Source organism: Sinohyriopsis cumingii, chromosome 17, assembly GCF_028554795.1.
Source record: "Sinohyriopsis cumingii isolate HCF-2022 chromosome 17, ASM2855479v2, whole genome shotgun sequence".
In the NCBI taxonomy this organism is placed as follows: Eukaryota; Metazoa; Mollusca; class Bivalvia; order Unionida; family Unionidae; genus Sinohyriopsis; species Sinohyriopsis cumingii.
The window spans coordinates 62808078-62824046 of NC_142977.1; the positions used below are offsets into that span (position 1 = coordinate 62808078).

The 15969-nt window shown below is 35.4% G+C and overlaps 1 protein-coding gene across 2 annotated transcripts in view; it reads left to right on the plus strand.

The window, feature by feature from the left end:
* Nucleotides 1-14848, plus strand: part of LOC149779089 (uncharacterized) — a 29214-nt gene extending 14366 nt beyond the window's left edge. For both annotated transcript variants that reach the window (XM_089939640.1, XM_089939641.1), the window contains 6 exons: nucleotides 1443-1753; nucleotides 2349-2784; nucleotides 3891-4122; nucleotides 5254-5632; nucleotides 7588-7711; nucleotides 11874-14848. In XM_089939640.1, the coding sequence (XP_089795766.1) occupies nucleotides 1443-1753; nucleotides 2349-2784; nucleotides 3891-4122; nucleotides 5254-5632; nucleotides 7588-7711; nucleotides 11874-12401 (2010 nt within the window). In that variant the 3' untranslated portion in view covers nucleotides 12402-14848. The remainder of the gene's footprint in view (nucleotides 1-1442; nucleotides 1754-2348; nucleotides 2785-3890; nucleotides 4123-5253; nucleotides 5633-7587; nucleotides 7712-11873) is intronic.
* The last annotated feature ends 1121 nt before the right edge of the window (nucleotides 14849-15969 follow it).

A 15969-nucleotide genomic window follows, 5' to 3' on the forward strand; every position in this document is an offset into this window, starting at 1 on the left:
CAAAAGTTTAAATTCATCCAATTAATCTTCGTGTAAATGAAACTGGTGGCAATGGAAAGAAGAAGCGTGCTTACAAAAGATGGTGTCCCGAGTTGCTGAGAGAGACCATCAGACGAGAAGTTTAGATAAAGGTTTTAAAAATGTATGGAAATGGGAATGGCTGGAGCGAAAAGTCGATGGAAAATTAGTTGGTCAGTTTATAAGAAAACTGAACGCTAGAGGACTGGCATTTTGTGTCCTCTGCAATAAAGATTACGGAAGTTGTGGTTGGAAGAGCCTGGAACAGATGTAGCCCTCTGTCAGAATATGTACACTGCATGTCGCCAACACAGGTTGGGACTTGAAAGGAAAAAGTCTCCCTCGTTGAGAAGAAAAAAAACAATTGCACATTGAGCCAACAAAATCATTGTTGACAAAAAAGGGAGGCTAAAGAAATCTTTGATAAAGACGCAAAAAGAGCTCGACTGGCATATCAACAGGTTTTGTCCAGTGGACAAAAAGACATGAATATATGGGATTATTTGTATATAGGTGATGTACTTGGGTGTTTGTTTTACAGATTTGTTATGAAAAGAGAGAAGTGTAATATGTTGGCAGCAAAAGATGCCTAATTATTGACTTAATTACGATGTGAACACTGACATGCACATGAAATAACTTAAGCACCAATAGTATTGGACAAAAAATTCATTTGACAATAAAGATTTTGATTGTGAAATTATTCAAGTTGAAAATTTTTGGTAACTTTTATAGTTTTTCAAGTGATTATTTTGTTATATATTATGATCATAAGTTGCACCAGGAGCAGCTTTTCATGAGTGTCAAATGCATTTTTGGCCGGGGGCCCCCTGGACCCCCAGATCGAGGGCACGGACCCCCAAACACCCCTTTCAGATTTTCAGCTTTATTTTATAGAAGCCCAAATTCATGTCAGTCAGGGGGTCAGTAGAAAAGCAATGGAATTTCTACAAGTTGAGAAACAGCACTTGGCCAAGCATGTCTTCAGTGTGCTTTGTAGAAAATGACTCTTCAGTAATTTTATGATAAAATAATATAAACATTATGTTAATGTTTTGACAGTATAATGAAAAAAAATGGCAATGTAGTTCAACTTAAGGCTCATGATAACACCATAGTTTTCATCTGTGTTAAGATTTGATTTTAACACTTTTGAAGGTCATGCACAGGAAAAAGTATTCATAATTTCACAGACCCATTGCATCTTTTTATTTATTTCTTGATTTTAGTATATTTTAAATTTTGGTTGGATGTAGATATTTATTTTTGTGTCCCATCACTACTTGGGCATCTTTAGTGTAGCCATTCTTGTCTGCTGTTGACAAAATAACTCATCATATTTCTTAAATGAGGTTCCAGATGGTGGATAAAATATCCATTTCGTTAAATTCTGATCTACAATCCTATTTTTTACAATTTTTCAGATTCGTCGATTTTGTCTGTTTTTACAAAATGACACCAAGAAGGTCAATGCCATTCAGACTATTGAAAATGGTCTGACAGGTAGCAAGCTTGGATTGAAGACGGAGTATCATGTTCAAGAGCTAATACGGCTGAACGGGAAGCCAATGTACACTGGGGACCTCAAACTTAGTTCTGTTTTCCTTGTGCGATCAGTCGGAGCAAACAAGAAGGAAGTTAAGCATGAGGTGTACCAGAAAGCGTTAGATATCCTGACAGCTAAGAGTGTGGCAGAAATCTTTAATCTCAAAGACCCAGGGATTGAAGCAATAAGGTAAGTTTCAATTATCATATTCAGTGAGTAATACCCATAGTGTTAATATTTTTATTAGATATCCCCATGTGGGTGCATGATGTGCAATAAGCCTAATGTCAAAACATGAGTGATACTGTGGTTAGCATGTTGACTTTCAGGCGAAAGTGTGCAAATTGAAATCTTAACATTGAATTGGTGATCCAGGTCTGCTACCTTGATGTTCTTTTGTTTGGGTGCTTTCCTTCAATATCCATGTCACGAAATAACCTACTTGTGTTGCTGTGCCATAAAATATCAATCCACTACAGTCATTTCAATTGTTAGAAAGTAGTTTTACTGATTACAGCCACAACAGGTTAACAAATTGCTAGTTTTAATTTTCAGTAATGTACTGCATGGAAAAGAGAAACTGGAAGTTGTTAATTGGCAATTAGCACTTTGCAGCACACCTGGTTTTTGCTTGTCTACTACACAAGTTTTACTGGAGGTGCCTTGAATTTGTAATCTGAGCTGAGACTTGGGCTTTAGAACAACGTTTTAATTTAGTTTACATCTTTTTCATGTCAAAGATTAAATGGCACTATTTATTGCAAGTAACATCTTTTTTTTTCAGACTCGAGTTGCAGAACTCTATGGATCAAAAGAAAACAGTTCCAAGTGGTTCTGACAAACTTGCCCAAGAGGCCTTGTCAAATGTTACTGCCAAGATGACCAACAATCTACGCACTGGACTGGAAAAACTTGTTCTTCATATCCAGTCAGCAAAGAATCTCCCAGAGAATGTCATCTCTTTAGTGGAGCAAGCGATAACAGCTTCACACTGCAACTTAAAACACAAGTATGAGGTAGATGAGACACGTATGCCAAATGGCAAATTTTTCTTTCGAGGTGCTTTAAAATTTGAAGATGTGGTTATTGCAAGAGGCAAAGGTTTCAAGAAGAAGGAGACAAAAACTGATACATACAGCCAAGGACTGGAAGCCCTGAAAACAAAATCCCTGGATGAACTGATGGAAGGAGTCAAACAAGAAATAGAACCAGAGATGCAGGTTAGGCAACAAAAGAAATTCTTCCTTTCCTTTATTTGGAGGTGGGCAGGTGTCTGGTTCTGCAGCCTTTTACGGTTGCAACATTATACGTCTAAATTTGAAGTTTATAAGAACTGTTCAGTCATTGAACATTGCATCTCTAAGAAACATGAGTTCACTGTATTGTGCATAAATAACAAAGAAATAAGAGTGCATCAGTTAACATATTCACCTTAATTATAATCATAATTTAGCTTTATCAGTTTCCCACAAAAGCTTGATTTAGCCCACAATAAATCTCACTTACAGCTGTTAGATGTTGTATTACATCGTACACAAAATCCTGGAAATGTGAGTGGTCAGTTACTCAGATATATAATCCAGAGTTTCTGTTAACAGTTAAATCTTAGCGTCTACTATAACAAGGCTGTAACCAGATCATGTGATTTGTGAGTGGTCTGTATGTACAGCACAGTAAGACTGGCAGGACACAACTGAGTAAAACAAAACAGTTCATTTGTTCAGTGGCATTGTTTTCCTACCTAAGAGTGTTAACTGCTACAACTTCTGCATTGTCTGTAATCAATTGCCTCTATATGCAACAATGACAGCTAAGAGATTCTTCTGTGTTATTATATAAGAAAATAAGTTTATCACAAAAGAAAAATAAATTGTATGTTAGTGTACTGGGGTGTACAGAATATTTGGTGGGGGTTTGTTACACCACACACCATGTGCCTTGCCTTCATTGCACGATGTGGGAATATGATAATGTACAGAATTTGAACATATAGCCTTTATTTATTTGATAATAGTGTCGTCTTTTTGGCAAGTTTGAATATGTGTTCGTAGGTGTATGTTTTGTGTTCTAGGATTTAAGGAAAAGTTGGAGAGCATTGTAACATTCTTCATGACATCTATTTCAAAATCAGGACTTGAATGATTGCTTGATCTACAGCCATTGGCAAGTGAACATTTTTTGCACGGGGTTATGTACCTTGGCAAAGAAAGTATGTAGAATGTTAATTAGTTGTCATTTCCAGACATGGAAATTAGAACGGATTCTTATTTATGTAAAAAATATTTTTATCTTTTTAATCTTAATACAAAGTTGGTTTCTCCATTAGGGAATGGATGGCAAGGGATCAGGACAGCTAGGGAACAAGGATAAACCACAGGATGTTAAATTTGAGGAGCTAATCAAGCAGATATCAGCTATGCCATTCAGAGAGAACAACATCAACATTATTGATCAGACAGCCATGCATCTGGGGCTGACACCAACGTGTATCTACAAGAAACTTGACAGAACATCACTCACTTGTGAATTGTACCTGGACAATATTCTTATTGCTACAGGTAGGATATGTTACAGCTTAATTTAAATACCTTGTGCATCAAAAATGTATAGCTATTGTCTGTTTTTCCTCTGATTCTTCATACCCAATTTTGATTTTTATGTTATTTGGGGGGGGGGTCAGAGTGCATTGCCTACCAGATAGGTAGAATTTGCTAACACCATGCAATGTCAGCATAATAGCCTTTTACTAATGGGCCTTGCAAACTTAGATGACCTTACATTCAGTTATATCTGCATGAATTTAATAGGAAGATGAGTTGTCTTTGAAATTGTGAGTACAAGATTCGTTTTGTCTTTAATCCACTGACAGACAAGTTGAAACTAGTGTTGATGAAATTTGACCCTATTTTCTCACAATTTGCATTGCTAGTCATAACTAGCTATACCTCGCGGCCTACATGTCCATGACATCAGAGATCTGATGACCATGAAACACCAAGAAAGCCTTTCTAGTGTTGTTGTACAAAAAATGGAAATTATTAATAGAAACTTGTATAATGTTTTAAAAAAAGAGATATAATTCTCAACCAGAATCCAGCCATTGTTAAAGCAACCTGGAAAATGCCAGATTCATCAGGCAGAGAGCACATGTTGATGGCATGCTTGGACTCACCCTAATGTAAATTTCAGAATATTTATAATGGGGGTAGCAAGGGTCAGAGGAAACTTTGGACTAATAACATAACTATGTATGTCTGCTAACCTATCATAATTTAAATTCTGCCATAAAAATCAAGGACTGTATTCCTGTTTGATTAAATGTAACTGGCATGTTTGTTTACAGTGCCAAAACACCCCTTGCCTTGTGGGTAAATGTCAGATTTTTGGGCACTACAGAATCAACATTGTATTGGTCAGAAAACTGTAACAGAATTAAAAAGTTTGGTCCTTGAAAATGTTATGACCTAGTGAGAAATTCCGGTAATTTGTCAAATTTATAATATATTAGGTCAACTAAAAATTATAAAAGCATCATACATTCAACTTGATATAGCAGTAGCCTGTGTATAAAGGTCATGTATGACGGGTACTATTTAAACATAACAGTGGCTCTTGTATGCAAGTTCTAACTGTAGAATGGTATGTCAGATGCTATGTTTTGTTTCCTAACTTCATGCACATTGATACAGGTGAAGGAGAAAAGAGGAAGGAGAGTCAGATAGAGGCTTACAACAAGGCATGGGAGGTACTGACAACATCTGATGCCAAGACCATCATCACTGAACACAAAAAGTTGAGTCCCGAGGATTCATCAAACACTGATGCAAACATCTGTGATGTCATGGTGAAGGGAGCAGGCAGGCATGGAGAATCCAACATCGCTGGTTTGCGACGTTACCGATTTGACCCTAATGATGTGAGCAAGACTGTAAAGCTACTAGTTATCATGGAGCATCCAGACTGGGCTTTTGATCGAAAGCGACATGCCTTTTGTATACTTCAGTACAGTTCCACACTAAATGGCATGTTGCTCCAGTGGCGTATTGAAGGAAATGCACAAAACTTCAGGTAAATTCTTATTGTAATTTTAAGGAAATCATTATTTTTTTATAGACAAGACTGGTGAGGTGTATTTGGGAAGCAATATTCCTGATCTATTTTTTTCATGAAGTGATTTTATATCTCATTGTCCGAAGTTCTTACCATATGATAGGAGTATTTTTTACCAGATTTCAATAAAACTTGATAAATGGGCGAGTATTGTTAAGCTGTTGGATGATATTATCAACAAAGATCTATGTGTATTTATGAGGTGGTCTTGCGTCATTATGATTGGAATTAATTTTATGATTGAGTTAATTGTGTATGTTTGACAAAATTTGTTACTGTTCTGGGGACTGAGTTATAGAGTTTGCTCCACCATAAGCTCATATTGTCGTTATTGTAGATAGTTTCTCAAATAAGCATGATCAGTGTATAATAGTGCTGAGTTTTCATAGGATTTTAATCAGACTTTGTAAATATTCCCCTTGCATCAAGATCTGTTTGAGTATAATTATCGTGAAATTCATATCTATTATTGATGTAACCTTGCATATCTGATAGGCTGAGATTGCAACAGTATTATCACAATGTTGGATGGGCTTCATTATGAGTAAGACGTATACATATTAACTAAGATAATCTTGTATCTGAAGCTAAGTATTTAACCATTATAACTGTATTGAGCTTTTATCATTATTATTTTGAACAGATTCAGTAAGAAGTAAGATATTGGGATGATTTCATTTATGTGCATGAGATTGTATAATAATTGTGCCTTGATCTTTAGAAGTTTTATCAGAATATACAAAAATAGTTGTCTTGCTATAGAGTCGGCAAGATAGTTTACTTGGGTTGTTTACTTACAGAAACTGGGCTGTTATGCAAGAAAGATAGTGATATCAGACCCATCTGGACCTCTTATTCTGAAAATAGTTTTAGTCAGTATCACCTTGAAAACGGTACTGTAAATGAGGAGTAAAGACAGTGATGCCTATCTACAATAAATCGTGTTGTTTTAGAGTCATTACATTGTAGCAAATCTTGTATTTCACCATCTTATCGGTGCAGAATTAACAAGTTAATGATGAGTAAAACGGTGAAGTTTTGGTGGGTGACAGTTTTAATCTCTCAGGATTAAAGCAGTATTGACTTGCATTGGAAGTAAATACAAACAGTGATGTAGAAATCCTGTATTCCAACTGTGAATAGCATGAGTTGATGCTCATGCAGAGGAGTGTTCAAATAAAGCTATATTCAAGACAGACTTGCAGCATATCTTACAGATGACGTTAACTGGTTGAAGTGTTCACTTGTGATTAGCAGAACATGGCACAGATTAAAATGGTGACTATTAATATTTAACACGGTTTCAGAAACTGCCAGCATATAATGCAGATTATATATTAAAAATTTAAATACGTATAAATTGTGGACAAAAATGGTACTTGTTAAAATGTTACACTTGCTATTATTTTGTTATTTAAAATATCAAGGATATTGGAGGAACCACAAAAAATGGCCCTCTTTTGGGAAAGGTGTTTTAAATGGAAGTGAAATGTTTGTAAACAAAGGTGTTGGATTCATATTTTGTTCTTAATGATCAGGTGGCCACTTTGGCAGATTTCTCATTACACTGTAAAGGATATGTTCTGCCTTAGTGAATGCATGTTGTTGACAAATTATTTCTGTCACTGCATTTTGCCCCCGCCCCCCCCCCCCCCCCCCCGAAATTCAGCAAAAATGTAAAGTGTCGTTTTTGAATTCATGAAAAGCTGATTATCTCATCATTTTCTTGCCTCTTATGGAAAACAATGTTCAATTCAACAATCATGATAACTTCTGCTGTCTGTTTTTGTTGAAGCCAGACTTTTAAGCTTAAGCACAGCGGTGATATATTGCATTACACAGTACCTTTGTACAAGTTGTTACTCTAAAATTAGATGAAATCCCTAAAGTGTTTGATTTTTCTTCTTCTTCAGATGCACAATTCACCTACAGGGGCAGTACATAGGAGAATCTTTTGGAATGAGCAAAAGTGCTGCACGAAATCTTGCAGCTGCTGATGCCCTTTTCAAGCTTTATGAGACACAAGATGTCATTTTGGTAAGCACAGTAATTATACAAGTTCTTCATGTGGATTTTTGTTTGATTTATTTATCTTCAGAAGCAAGCAAGACATGGGACTGATATTGTTGACCTTATCTTTTTAACTGTAGTTGTCATTGATGGGAAGAATTTATGGAATCAATTGTCCACCCATCCATTATTATTGCTCCTCCTGCTAAGGTACTTAAGGCTTCCATTAAATTTATATTTTATGGAGTCACGAGAACCCCCACATTTACATTTTATATGGTCCTTACAAGAGGTTAAAGGGTCCCACTTTATAGTTTCAACAGAAGTTATGTGTACGTGTGTGAGAGAGAGAGAGAGAGATACATGTCTCGCTTGAATTTTGATGAAAATGGGAGTTCCACCAGCAAAAGTTGTAGTCCCCTCTCAGGTGCATGTTGGGCATGCAAGAAGTGGATAAATGTCCATTATAATGCCAGGAATAAAGAGACAGAAAACCTTTTCAGTTTTATTTATTTTTAATTTTTCAAATATTCATGTATTAAAATTGATATCCCTTCAGTTGACTTCGGAACTCGCTACACAAGGTCGTTATTTAGACAGTAATAGGTCATACTAGAACTGATATTTCACATGGAACACTATTTATGATGCTTAATTCAGTGCATGGAGTAAGACGTTTTCTTGGCCTGACATAATTCAATCTCACTTTAATGGACGAACAAAAGTTATATGTCAGTGGTGTAAAGATGTTAGACAATTAAATTCAATGGCAACCACTGGTTTTACTCATCTGGAAATTTAGCCACTTCAGTATGCCCAATATGCTGCTGGTGGGACTCCTGTTTCTTCCAGAATAGAGAGTCCTGGACTCCTCGTTTTAAAATCCTACCTAAACCTCTGGTCGTAATATTTATTATCATAAAGTTTATTCTAATTTAGTTTGAATCCTTAGTGTCATCTTTTTGAGGTCACGTACACCATACTTATTTGGCTACACTAGGAAATGAACATGATTCATAATTGATGTGCATGACCTTAACAGACAGCAAAGAAAATCCTTGACCTCTGTTCTGAGAAACCTGTACCTTTTCTCTAAGCTGGAAATTGACTTGGCCAGCAAATTTTATTGCATCTTGCATTACTATGGTTTTAATGCATTTCTTTTAATTTTGTTGCATCAGGGATGCACATTTGTGTTATTGGTAGCCCTGGTACTTGGAGGAAACTTTACTCATACATTCATCCCAATGTTCCATGAAAATGTGGGTCATCCATGGCCATCACAGCAGCTGTCTTGAAAATCTTACCTCTGCTTCAGAATGAACAGTCAGGTCAACAATGAGGTTTCACTAAACGACTTCTTATGATGTCTAATTAGGACTTATTTCAAAATAGGGTGCATTACAGCTGTTTTCACTACTCCTGAACAGAAAGTCCTGTTGACACTGGATTTTCACCAGAAGACTTCTTATGATGTCTATTTGGTCCTGAATAAAACTGGTGCCAATCTGGTGGCTAATGTGACTGTCACAGTGGTCATATCAACATGGCATTGTTACAAAACGGTGTCTGATATTTAGTTCAAAATGAAAATGTGTCCAGTGTGACCACTATAGTAGCTATCTTGAAAATCTTGATATTGCTACTTGTCCTGAATGAAAAGTGTGCGTGTGATTAGGATTTTTAATGTAGCTTTAATACTTTTCCAGTCATATCGCTACAATGTCTGCAGTTTATAGTGATGTCTAGCACTGGGGCATCATGCCACAGACGTGTAGCATGATGTCCCATCCAGTTACATTATCCTGACACCAGGCCAGCTAGTCCTTACACTAACCTCTTAATGCTGAGTGCTTAGTGAGGCAGCTGTTAGTACCATTTTTATGAGTCTTTGGTATGACTCGGCTGGGGTTCGAACCCACTACCTCCTGCTTCCTGCTCTAACCACTAGGCCTGAATGAAAAGTAATGCTGCCATGAGATTTTCACCTGAAGACTTATTATGTCTAGTTGGACCTCAAGAAAAGGTTGCTGTTTCCGTGTCCAGGATGCCTGCTACAATGACTATCGTGAAAGTCTTGTTATTTATGCACCTCCTGATTGGACAGCTGTATAAATTTTGTAAATGACTTCTTATGATGTCTAGTTGGTAGTAAATGAAAGTGGTGTGACACGGACGTGCAATATAGCCACTGCAGTGACCATGAAAAATTTGTTATCACTAAATGAATTGTAATATCAACAGGAATTAGATAAGGGACATTTGATAGGTTTACTCTTCTCCATGCATAACACTCATGCTGAAGTTTTCCACATTTTAATGTCAATTTTAAGCTGAAGTTGAGTCATCCTGGACAACTGTTACTCAGTATTAAGTAGAAAATAAAAAGTTCTCCATCGTGGAATTTATTTCTCAGGTTTTCACAATGTCCTCCATATTGCATTAATTCCAGATCATAAGTAGCATTAATCTGCAGGAATTATTGAAAACTTTGGTTTGTGATGTTTAAATAATTTCAGAATTTCTTTTGCGTTTACACCCTGCATAATGACCACATGTGACTTGGTTTTGTTCAATTAAGTTAATATGAATGCCTAATGTGACCTGCTACATATAAGCGACCATGTGCTTATTGAACACATGAATGCATGATAGAGTGAAGAGAGAGAGAGTTAGTAGAATATGAAAATGGTTATGATGGATTCTTTTAATGTCTTCATCTCCAGGTTATGTTAAAATTAGAAAATGTTTTTAAATTATGATGTGATTAGCAACGTAATTGCCATTTTTACAGATTCGACCAAGTCTATTGAAATCTACAGTGAAAAACATTTGTTCTTCAGAAACATTGATTCTAACTTTAAAATTACTATAACCAATGATCTAATTGAACTGCATTTCCTTTAACATAGATGAAACTTATGCTACCTGAACAAAATTGGTGCTTCTTTGGTTCTATGCATTCATGAACAGTGTGCATGTAGACAGATGGCAATATCTGCACATGTTCTATTGACATAAGGAGGGGCCCCAAGTGACCGAGTGGTCTAAAGTGCTTTCCGTTATGGATCACTGCCATCTCATGTCTGTCTGCGTGGGTTTGAGTCTCGCATTCAGCCATTGTGGGTATGTGAGAAAGCTTGCCAGTAGCTTCTCATGGGTCGGTGGTTCTTTCTGGGGTTTTCCCGGGTTCTTCCTCCACCATTAATACTGGCTGTCATGTATAGCCTATCGTGTGCTGAAAAAATGGTGTTAAGCCCTAAAACAACAACATTGACATAAGGTAGTTTCATGCACTACAGTCAAGATGTTTAAGACCTATTTGAGCTCCCCATGTGAATTGATGGATTTCACATATAATGTTGCAGGCATCAAATTCAGTACATTAAAATTTAGACTCATGTTTCAAAATAATAGCCTTTCTTATGGCTGTAGCTGTGTAATAAAGACTTCCATGTTTCATTATCTGTTGACTATTATTTCTTCCTTTGTGTCTTTGTTGTAATTATACAGGACAATAAATAGTACATGGTTTGGTGGACATGGTGAGTTGTATGTGTGACTAATATTTCCAGGTCTTAAAGTTTGCCGATTTTTTAAGGTATGTTTTTGTGGCTTTGATTATATGTTATTTTGTCTTTAATAAGCTCATATTAATGTATTTTGTTGCTAAAATTACATAGAGCTGCTACCAAGTAAATGGTGGTGATGATGTAACAAAATGGCGGTATAAAAAATAGCCCAAATTTTCAAATTATTTTGCTCTCGTCATCAGATTAAAAAATTATAATGGCTGATTATTTACACTGGAGATATTTTAATTATTACCTCATTTACATATGTTCATCTGGCTGCTCTAGGATAAACTTTTTCCATACTTGTTTTTGCTTTTAAGTCCACCAGTAGCAGAGGTATCCATGATCTTGGAAATGCACATAATGTTGTAGTCCTGAGTGGAATTGGTTTTGTCCCATACTGTCTCGGTCAAATGCGATGGCTGTTAACCTCACAGTTAAATGTGAAAATCCTAGATTTGGTATTTACCTTGTGATAAAAGCAGAAATAGGCATTACACAGTCCTTGTTTTTACTGTATGTGGAGAACCTCATGCTGTAAAAACAATAAACTGTGATGTTTTCATACACAGGACACATTTTTATTGATATCTGATTCTTATTTTTAACATTAGATTACAAAGCTTGATGATTCCAAGCACTGGATTCCGTGGTCTACTATTGAAACAGAGGCTGAATCACTTCAGAAAGCTAGTGGAGAGGTGAAACAAGAGCCTGATATAGATTTAGATGGTAAACCTAAGGCAAATAAGTGGATAATAAAAGCTGTTGAAAAGAGATTAGATGAGTTTTCAAAGAAATATGTGCTTGAGGAACTGATATTTGGTCCAGGGATGCAGATGGCTGAGAGCAAAGAAATCCGCAACTTGGCCAAGGAGAAAAATCTGCGTTACGACAATCGACAACACCAGGGGCAAATGTATATGGTGATTTATACACGGATGAGCCCACCAGAGATGGCAACATGCCTGAAAAGTTGTTCAGGCAAGAGTGGGAAATATTCACTCACCCCAAGAGAAGAGTTGCCGAAGCATTCAGATGTCGTAGAGTACCTGAAAACAGCCACCTCTTCTGTCATGATGGCCAACAGAACTAAAGAGGCTGAGATAGATTTTAAACAGGATGTAGATTTCTCATTTTAATTGTCTTGTGTGCAGCTGATTGATTGATTGTAAAATTAAGAAAAGTTTTATCATGAGTATTGCTATGCTGATTTGAATTTCATTTACTTCATATTCTCAGAAATTATGACACTACATTTAAATATTGCTGTCAGCTTTTAAGGGTATTTTTTTTTTTCTGTTCTATTTTCCTGTTGCATACGTTACAGAGATCACAAATAGAATTGGGTCATTTCAAAGATGAGATTCATCTCCTAGCACAGTGGACATCAAAAACGAAGAATAATTCCATTTGTAAATTTGTCATTTATTTGCATTTTGTCATTTATCAAGGTTCTACATTTGGAGATGATTATTAGTAACTGTATGTTTGTGATGTATGTTGTAAATAATTCTACTGGATGGATAATTTTCACTTAGTGAACTTTTACATTATTCTTCCCACAAGGTAGGAAATAAAATGTCGACACTTTTCTCTAACATATTTGCTAATATTTAAGATGAACCTAATTGCAAACAGTTTGGACCCAAACTCTCCATTGACATAGGCACTTCCAGATCAGGCTCTTGGATTTTGTTCTACTTTTGATTGCATTATAACAGTATTGAATCAGATCTGTCAGCGCATTATGCAACGACAAATTTGAGGCTTTTCTGTTCATTTAATCCATGATAGTTCAGTTGGTAGAGTATCAGTCGCATGATCTAAAGGTCATGGATGTGGTACCATCTCAAGCCAGCCCAAGTCGGCTGTTTCATTGCATTCTTGGGAAAGATGGATAGCTCACATTTCTTTAGCATGAGAGAAATTAATGTTCTCAAAGTGTGATTAAAACCCAACCAACCAATCAACTTTCTTGTCTGCTGTTTGGTACACAATATACTATTCAAGTAAAAACAGTGTTCGTTGTTGTGTGAATTTTCTTTTTATTTGAAATATGTGATTATGTTATAATTATAGTATAGCAGTCTTTTAAGATTTATGAATATGATTGTCTGAGTTGGCAGACATCATCCAATTATTGTTTACTGGTTAATTTGGTGCTGTACTTCCCAAAATTCAGTTTTCCTAGGTTTGTTGGGTCATTTAGGGCTTTTGCGGTGTAATCCATGAGTTTTTGTTTCCAATTGAGTTGAGAACAGAGATCAAGAAATGGGGTGATGGTGTATGGATGAATGGAAGGGGCAATTTTTAGACATAATTGTGTTGTATGGACAAAACTTATCATTCTAAAACTTTCATAAACCATTGTTAGGACCAACTTAAATCATACAAGAAAAGATTTTGATATATATGTGGGAATTAGAGAGAATTAAGCATTGTTAAAACATTTCTGGTTGTTATATAGGGTTTGAAAATTGTACTCTGGGACCAGCATCTAGTTGTAGGAGCCCTTTAATAATTGCCATTCCATCTGTCCATTCATTCATATTTGTAACCCACCAAAGCGCTGCAACCCTTCCACATGAGTGAAATGTCATCTGGTAGGTGAATTGACTATTACATCTTTTGGGGACCGGTATTGCAAACGTTCTGCCCTTCGATCAGATTTATCCCTCTCCAAAAGTTTATCATTGGTACTAGTTGAGCTTACATGATGCACCCATTACTAATAGCTCTAGCTGTACTGTGTGCAGTTAAGTTCATAACATATTGAATTGTTTTTGAAATTTACAGAGAAAATTCAGTTGAATCTTCACAACCGATTTTGCTTTGTATCATAATGCTGTGATGTTCTTATTTGTCAGTTTTTTTGTATCATTTATTGTAAAGTAACATGTTATCTTTTTCTAAGTACCATCCTGGAGCCAATTGTTTGTTTTAAATGTATGTATGTATATTATCAGTTGTCTGTTAGTAGTATTTGTACAATGTTTGTAATTGTCATGATGCTATTAGAATAAATCTTTCATTGTCTTAATTGTTTTATTTCATTTTGCAAATATTTAAGGTTATCTACTGAAATTTTTTTTTTTGTCCTAATAAAATTCAGGGTTAGGTTTATTAAGCCCTGCTGTGTTCAATTCATTCCCCTTATTATATTTTGAATTGCCTATGGCCTAGAGATGCTGAACTTTGGTTTCCCAATACAAGTTCTTCTTAAACCTTGGAGCGAAATGCAAGGGGGGGGGTGTCATCATGATGCACCCATTACTAATAGCTCTAGCTGTATTGTGTGCAGTTAAGTTCATAACATATTGAAATGTTGTTGAAATTTACAGAGAAAATTCAGTTGAATCTTCACAACCGATTTTGCTTTGTATCATAATGCTGTGATGTTCTTATTTGTCAGTTTTTTTTGTATCATTTATTGTAAAGTAACATGTTATCTTTTTCTAAGTACCATCCTGGAGCCAATTGTTTGTTTTAAATGTATGTATGTATATTATCAGTTGTCTGTTAGTAGTATTTGTACAATGTTTGTAATTGTCATGATGCTATTAGAATAAATCTTTCATTGTCTTAATTGTTTTATTTCATTTTGCAAATATTTAAGGTTATCTACTGAAATTTTTTTTTTGTCCTAATAAAATTCAGGGTTAGGTTTATTAAGCCCTGCTGTGTTCAATTCATTCCCCTTATTATATTTTGAATTGCCTGTTATGTTTTATAAAAGTAGCAAAATTGTACCAAAAATTAATTGTACCTTAAAAGCATGATTTACATGAGAAATATTATCTAAGAAAACAAAAACATTATATTCATATTTGCTGGTAAAATTTTTGTTTCCTAAGACTTTAAATGCTTGAGAGGATTGAGATAGTACTTCATTAGAGCTTGTATTAGGCCAAGATGAGTTTCTCAATTAGTCATAGAATTGTATCGTGAAAAATAAGACTGTCGGGCATTTCTGTGCACTTATGGTTTTCGTCTCCAATATTGAAGCAAAACGCATGCCAAATTCGACCGATTGACGAAAATAATATACAACAGTGCTTACCATTTGAAAAGAGGCAATTGTCACCAGAGTATTATGTTCAAAATAATATTAATTTTGAACACGGGATACCACCCCTGTGTTTTCCTGACTTGAGATCTGTTGGCCTATTCTGCGCACATCATTGAAAAGGTGTCATAAATCGGGCTATAGAAATGAAATGCATTATTTTTGACTGTTTCTGTCGGCATTTCAGTCGAGTAATTGGGTCAGATTTATAGCTAATTTTACAAAATGCAACATAATAATGCCAATAAATGGCAACTATATTAAGCAAACAAAACCGATCTTGTAAAAAAGTTAAGTTCAGCATTTTATTTTAAAAAATAATCTATTATGTGGAAGATAACAACAATGAATTGGATGTAATTTGTTTACAATGTCTTGTTGATGGTGGAAAATTACTAACATATTTATAAACGGACTGCGGGTGAATTTCTTGAGAATATATATTCTAGCAACAAGTTTACATGTTTGGTGGCAGATGATTTTATGTGTGGGACAACTTCTTGCAAGAATGGAAACTTTAAATAAAATGCAGTATTGTTTTAAAGTATATGTTTCCATCTTTTATATAATGTATTTATTTGTATGATTCTAAAAGATGCATAGTAAATTGGATTTTCTGGTTTACCGGATCAAGGTCATAG